The following is a 7,323-nucleotide window of genomic DNA, read 5'->3' on the forward strand; positions in this document are numbered from 1 at the left end:
CTTTGGGGTAAATACCCAGGAGTGCAATCGCAGGGTCACAGGGAAGTTCTGTTTTTAATTTCTTGAGGAATCTCCACACTGTTCTCCAAAGAGGCTGCACCAACTTGCATTAACCCCCACAGTGTAAGAGGGTTCCCCTTTCTCCACATCACCTCCAACACATGTTGTTTCCTGTCTTGCTAATTTTGGACATTCTAACTGGTGTAAGGTGATATCTCAATGTGGTTTTAATTTGAATCTCCTTGATGGCTAGTGTTGATGAACATTTTTACATGTGTCTGATAGCCATTTGTATGTCTTCTTTGGAGAAGTGTCTGTTCATATCTTCTGCCCATGTTTTGATATGATTGTCTGTTTTGTGTGTGTTGAGTTTGAGGAGTTCTTTATAGATCCTGGATATCAACTTTTTGTCTGTACTGTCATTTGAAAATATCTTCTCCCATTCCATGGGTTGCCTCTTTGTTTTCTTGACTGTTTCTTTTGCTGTGCAGAAGCTTTTGATTTTGATGAAGTCCCAAAAGTTTATTTTCACTTTTGTTTCCTTTGTCTTTGGAGACATATCTTGAAAGAAGTTGCTGTGGCTGATATCGAAGAGATTACTGCCTATGTTCTCCTCTAGGATTCTGATGGATTCCTGTCTCACATTGAGGTCTTTTATCCATTTTGAGTTTATCTTGGTGTACGGTGTAAGAGAATGGTTGAGTTTCATTCTCCTACATATACCTGCCCAGGTTTCCCCACACCATTTGTTGAAGATACTGTCTCTTTTCCACTGTATTTTTTTCCTATTTTTTTTGAAGATTAATTGACCATATAGTTGAGGGTCCATATCTGGACTCTCTACTCTGTTCCACTGGTCTATGTGTCTGTTTTTATGCCAGTACCATGCTGTCTTGGTGATCACAGCTTTGTAGTAAAGCTTGAAATCAGGTAACGTGATGCCCCCAGTTTTATTTTCGTTTTTTTTTTTCTACATTTCCTTAGTGATTCGGGGTCTCTTCTGATTCCATACAAATTTTTGGATTATTTGCTCCAGCTCTTTGAAGAACACTGGTGGAATTTTGGTCGGAATGACATTAAAGTATAGATTTCTCTAGGCAGTATAGACATTTTAACAATGTTTATTCTTCTGATCCAAGAGTATGGAATGGTTCCGTCTTTTTGTATCTTCTTCAATTTCTTTCATGAGTGTTCTGTAGTTCCTTGAGTACAGATCCTTTACCTCTTTGGTTAGGTTTATTCCCAGGTATCTTATGGTTCTTGATGCTATAGTAAATGGAATTGATTCTCTAATTTCCTAAATATTCTTTATCCATTTCTCTGTTGAAGGGCATCCCTGCTCTTCCCAGTTTGGCTATTGTGCACTTTGCTGCTATAAGCATTGTGGTGCATGAGTTCCTTCTTTTCACTACATGTGTATCTTAGGGGTAAATACCCAGTAGTGCAATGCAGGATCATAAAGTAGCTTTTTTTTTTTAACTTTTTGAGGTTCCCATTTTCCAAAGTGGCTGTTTTCCAAAGTGGCTGCACCAATTTGCATTCCCATCAATGGTGCAAGAGTGTTCCCATTTCTCCACAACTTCTTCAACCTTCATTGGTTCTTGCCTTGTTAATTTTTGCTATTCTTACTAGTGTAAAGTGGTATTTCAATGTGGTTTTGATTTGTATCTCCCTGATGGCTAATGATGATGAACATTTTTTTCAGGTGTCTGTTAGCCATTTGTATGTCTTCTTTGGAGAACTGTCTGTACATGTCTTCTGCCCATTTTTTAAAACATGGTTGAGTTTGAGAAGTTCTTTCTCGATCTTGGATATTAGCCCTTATCTGTAGTGTCATTTGAAATATTGTCTCCCATTCTGTGGGTTGCTTCTTTGTTTGTTGACTGTCTCCTTTGTTGTGCAGAAGATTTTGATCTTGATGAAGTCCCAAAAGTTCATATTCACTTTTGTTTCCTTTGCCTTTGGAGACGTGTCCTGAAAGAATTTGCTGTAGCCAATGTCAAAGAGGTTACTGCCTATGTTCTCCTCTAGGATTTTGATGAATTCCTGTCCTTCATTGAGGTTTTTCATCAATTTCAAGTTTATCTTTGTGTATGGTGTAAGAGAAGTTCGAATTTCATTCTTCTACATATAGCAGTCCAATTTTCCCAGCACCATTTATTGAAGAGACTGTCTTTTTCCATTGAATATTTTTTCCTGTTTTGTTGAAGATTAGTTTACCATAGAATTGAGGGTCCATATATGGCTCTCTATTATTTTCCATTCATCTATGTGTCTGTTTTGTCCTAGTACCATGCTGTCTTGGTGATCACAGCTTTGTAATATAGCTTAAAGTCAGGCAATGTGATGTCCCAGCTTTGTTTCCTTTTTCAACTTTTCCTTTGGTATTTGGGGTATTTTCTGGTTCCATAGAAATTTTAGGATTGTTTCTTCCAGCACTTAGAATAAAGGCTGATTTTATTTTGATCAGTATAGATATTTTGAAAGTATAAATTGCTCTGGTCTAATAGAAATTTTGACAGTGTTTATTCCTCTGATCCATGAGCATGGAATATTTTTGTGTCTTCTTCAATTTCTTTCATGAGTGTTCTGTAGTTCCTAGGGTATAGATCCTTTATATCTTTGGCTTGGTTTATTCCAAGGTATCTTATCATTCTTAGTGCTATAGTAAATAGTAAATAAAACTGATTCTCTAATTTCCCTTTCTGTATTTTTATTGTTAGTGTATAAGAAAGCAACTGATTTTTTGTACATTGACTTTGTATCCTGCCACATTACTCAATTGCTGTATGAGTTCTAGTAGTTTAGCGGTGCAATCATTTGGGTTTTCTATATGAAGTATCATGTCATCTGTGAAGAGAGAGAGTTTTGCTTCTTCTTTGCCTATTTGAATAACTTTTATTTATTTTTGTTGTCTAATTTCTGTTTCTAGGACCTGTAGTACTATGTAGAATAATAGTGGCAAGAGTGGGGATCCTTGTCGTGTTCCTGATACCCAAACAAGACAAAGACCTTTTCAAAAAGGAGAATTTCAGACCAATATCTTTGATGAATATGAATGCCAAGATTCTCAACAAGATCCTAGCTAATAAGATTGAACATTAAAATGATTATCCACCACTGCAAGGTGGGATTTACCCCTGTGATGCAAGCTTGGTTTAACAGTTGCAAATCAATCAATGTGATAGAACAAATTAGTAGCAGAAGAGTGTAGAACTACATTGTCCTCTCAATTGATGCAGAGAAATAATTTGACAAAATACAGCATCCCTTCATGATTAAAACTTTTTAGAGTATTGGAATAGAGGAAATATTCTTCAATTTAATAAAATCCATCTATGAAAAACCCACAGCAAATATTCTCAATGGGGAAAAGCTCAGAGCCTTTCCCTTAAGATCATGACTTTTGGTTTCATCTCAGGTCATGACCTTGTGGTGGTGAGGTCAAGAGCTGCATGGGACTCCAAGCTCAGTGTTGAGTCTGCTTGAGACTTTCTCCCTCTCCCTCTGCTCCTTTTGATCTGTTCTTTCTCTCTTAAACAAACAAACAAACAAACAAATCTTTAAATAAGACATTCCATTTATTCAAATATCTCTTTCCATGTAGACGCCACTGGTAAATATGTGTTTGATAATCAGGTCTGTCAGTGACTACTGTAAACAATGAGACTTACAGACTGAGCAGAGAGCAGGAATCTAGCTAGGAGAATAAAACCCATGCATTGTTATAAAACACATTATTATGCTTATGAGGAAGAGCAGTGAATGTAGGGATATACAAAAATGACAGACCCAAATTGAAAAACTGTGGTCTCAGATTTATAACATGCCATAATGTAATATAACATAATGTAATGTAACGTAATGTAACGTAGCAACACAACAACAGTAAATAAATGGCCTAGTGGCCAAATGGAATTTTTTCCATCATGGTGGTTAACACGTGACTATTCTTTTAGTAAAACTAAAAACATATTTGTGCAGTGATTTTTGCCTTTAGGAAGAAATGAATCTTAGGAAATTCAAGCAGTTCCATGAGATAAATGGGTATTTCTAATTTTTTCATATCAAAGGTTGCACTTCTTGGCATTCTCCCAAAGGATACAAACATAATGATTTGATGGGACAGCAACACCCCATTGTTTATAGCAGCAATGTCCATAATAGCTAAACTTTGGAAAGAGCTCAAATGTCTATGGATATGGATAAAGATATTATATATATATAATATCTTTATATTTATAAATATATATATTTTATATATTTGCATATATATTTATAAATATATATATTTATATATTTTATATATTTGCAGTGATGTGGATGAAACTGTAGAGTATTTTGCTAAGTAAAATAAGTCAATCAGAGAATGGCAAGTATCATATGATTTCATTCACATGTAGAATTTAAGAATGTAAAACAAAACAGAACATCATAGGGAAAGGGAAGGAAAATAATATAAGATGAAATCAGAGAGAGAGAAAGAGAAACCATTGAGACTCTTAACTGTAGGAAACAAACTGAGAGTTGCTGGAGGGGATGTGGGTGGGGGGATGGGGTAACTGGGTGATGGGCATTAAGGAGGTCCTATGATGCAATGAGCACTGTGTGTTACATGCAACTGATGAATAACTGAACTCTAGCTCATTCATGATACACTCTTTGTTAGTTAATTAAATTTCAATAAAATAAAATTTCTAGGGGTTCTGATTTAGAGATGGTTAGAAGACATAAATAGACACTTCTCTAAATAAGGCATACAATGGCCAACAGACTCATGAGAAAATGCTTCACATCACTTTTCATCAGGGAAATACAAATCAAAAGCACAATGAGATTCCACCTTATGACAGTTAGAATGGCTAAAATTAACAGAGCAGTAAATAAATGTTAGTGAGAATGTGGAGAAGGGGAACTCTCTTCCACTGTTGGTGGGAATGCAAGCTGGTACAACTACTCTGGAAAACAATGTGGAGGTTCCTCAAGAAGTTGAAAATAGAGTTACCTCACAACCCAGTAATTGTACTACTGGGTATTTGCCAAAAAGACATAGATGCAGTGAAAAGATGGGGCACCTGAAACCCAATGTTCATAGAAGCAATATCTACAATAGCCAGACTGTGGAAGGGACCAAGTTGTCCTTCAATAGATGAATGTATAAATATGTAGGTCATATATACAATGTCATATTACTCAGCCATCAGAAAAGAGAATACCTGCCATGTACATCTTATGGATGGAACTAAAGGGTATTATGCTAAGTGAAATATTCAGTAAGAGAAAGACAATTATCATGTGGTTTTACTCATATGTGGAATATAAGGAATGGCAGAGGATCATAGGGGAAGGAGGGAGAACTGAATGGGAAGAAATCAGAGTGGGAGACACTTTGAGTGACTTTTGACTCCAGGAAACAAACTTAAGTTTGCAGAAAGGGAGGAAGGTAAGGGGATGGGATAACTGGGGGATGGGTATTAAGGAGGGCACATGATGTGATGAGCACTGGGTGTTATATTCAAGTAATGAATCATTGAACACTACACCAAAAACTAATGATATACTATATGTTGGCTAATTGAACTAAAAACAAACAAAAAACAAACAAACAAATGAACAAAACAAAACCCTAAATTAAATTTAAAAACCCAAATTTTGGGAATAAATTAAGAAATAAAGGAAGAAAATAAAGTGAAAAACAGTTAGATATCAGAGAATGGTAACTGTTTACTAAAATGCATAAATAAATTATACTTAGAAATTGAAAAAAATTAAAATTCTAAGAAATAACTGAAAGAAGCAAGTTCTACTTCCAGAATATGCTTTAAAAAATCATAACTTCCAACTCTAAGGCTTTGAGACCTACAGTCCCAGGACAACTGGCCCTTTGATAGCTGTCATCCCAGAGAATCTCATCAGAACTCGTTTTATGTCTCTGTTCCTCAGGCTATAGATGAAAGGGTTCAGCATGGGTGTGACCACCGTGTACATCACTGAAGCCACAGCACTTGCATGGGAGCTCTGTGTAACAGCAGAGCTAAGGTACACTCCTAGGCCTGTACAATAAAATAAGGAAACAACTGAGAGGTGAGATGCACAGGTGGAAAATGCTTTGTACTTCCCCTCAGCTGATGAGATTCTATGTATACAGGAAACTATCTTAGAATAAGAGTAAAGGACCCCAGCCAAAGGAGCACCACCCAGAAGCATAGCTGCAAAATACATTACCACATTATTGAGAAAAGTGTCAGAACAAGCAAGTTGGATCATCTGATTGAGTTCACAGAAAAAGTGGGGGATTTCGAGCTTTGTACAGAAGGACAGCCGCAACACCATTGAAGTTTGTAAGAGGGAATGCAAGACACTCGTGATCCAGGATGCCAGAACCAGCAATGCACAGAGCTGAGGATTCATGATGACTGTGTAGTGCAAGGGTTGGCAGATGGCCACAAACCTGTCATAGGCCATCACCGCCAGAAGATAGATGTCCAACCCTGAAAAGATTATGAAAAAGTACATCTGGGTGATGCAGCTTGCATAGGTTATGACTTGGCTCTGAGTCTGGATGTTCCACAGCATCTTTGGGATGGTGGTGGAGGTGAAACAGATGTCTGCAAAGGACAAGTTTATAAGGAAGAAGTACATGGGGGTGTGAAGGTGGGAGTCAGAGGCAATAACCAGGATGATGAGCAGATTCCCAAACACAGTGATCAGGTACATGGAGAGGAAAAGCCCAAATATGAGTGTTTGCAGCTCTGGTCCCTCTGAAAATCCAAGAAGAAGGAATTCTGACATCGTTGTATCATTGTTTGGTTGCATGTGGTTGCACTGACTTTTCAGGAAAGAGGAAAAGATGTCATTAATTTTCACACAAATAGCATTCCTCACATGCTTAAAATGCTACATTTTATATTTTGCAGTCAAGAAGTTAATTTCAGTATCTTGTTTAGGGATTGTCTTCCTTGAAGAGATTCCCTCCCATTCTATCTCTGATTAGGCTTTTTTTTTTTCTCCTTTTCTCCATTCTCCACAGAGGTCATGCTTTCTACCGTTCTATTGAGAATATCTTTTGGGAAACCTGGGTGGCTGAGTTGGTTAAAGATCTGACTCTTGGTTTCAGCCGAAGTCATGATCTCAGTATTTTGAGATGGAGCCCTTCATCAGACTCTGCTTTTGGTATGGAGTCTTCTTGATGTTCTCTCTCTCCCTTGCTCTCTGTTCTCCCTCCATTCACACACACTCTCTCTCTCTCAAAAAATTATCTTTCATGCATTCAAGGAGTATGTATTGAGTGTCAAACATGTTCCATGTGATGTGTGATCAATG

At 37.0% G+C, this 7,323-nt stretch overlaps 1 protein-coding gene across 1 annotated transcript; it reads right to left on the minus strand.

The window, feature by feature from the left end:
- Window positions 1–5,859: 5,859 nt before the first annotated feature.
- Window positions 5,860–6,816, minus strand: LOC116568070 (olfactory receptor-like protein OLF4). Its single transcript, XM_032303556.1, has one exon. The coding sequence runs from the start codon at window positions 6,814–6,816 to the stop codon at window positions 5,860–5,862; it is 957 nt and encodes a 318-aa protein (XP_032159447.1).
- Between the last annotated feature and the right edge of the window lie 507 nt (window positions 6,817–7,323).

This window comes from Mustela erminea, chromosome 1, assembly GCF_009829155.1.
Source record: "Mustela erminea isolate mMusErm1 chromosome 1, mMusErm1.Pri, whole genome shotgun sequence".
Lineage (NCBI taxonomy): Eukaryota > Metazoa > Chordata > Mammalia > Carnivora > Mustelidae > Mustela > Mustela erminea.

Bases quoted from the DNA above. Each gene is read 5' to 3' on its own strand.
- LOC116568070 (XM_032303556.1), bottom strand. From the start codon at position 6,816: ATGCAACCAAACAATGATACAACGATGTCAGAATTCCTTCTTCTTGGA.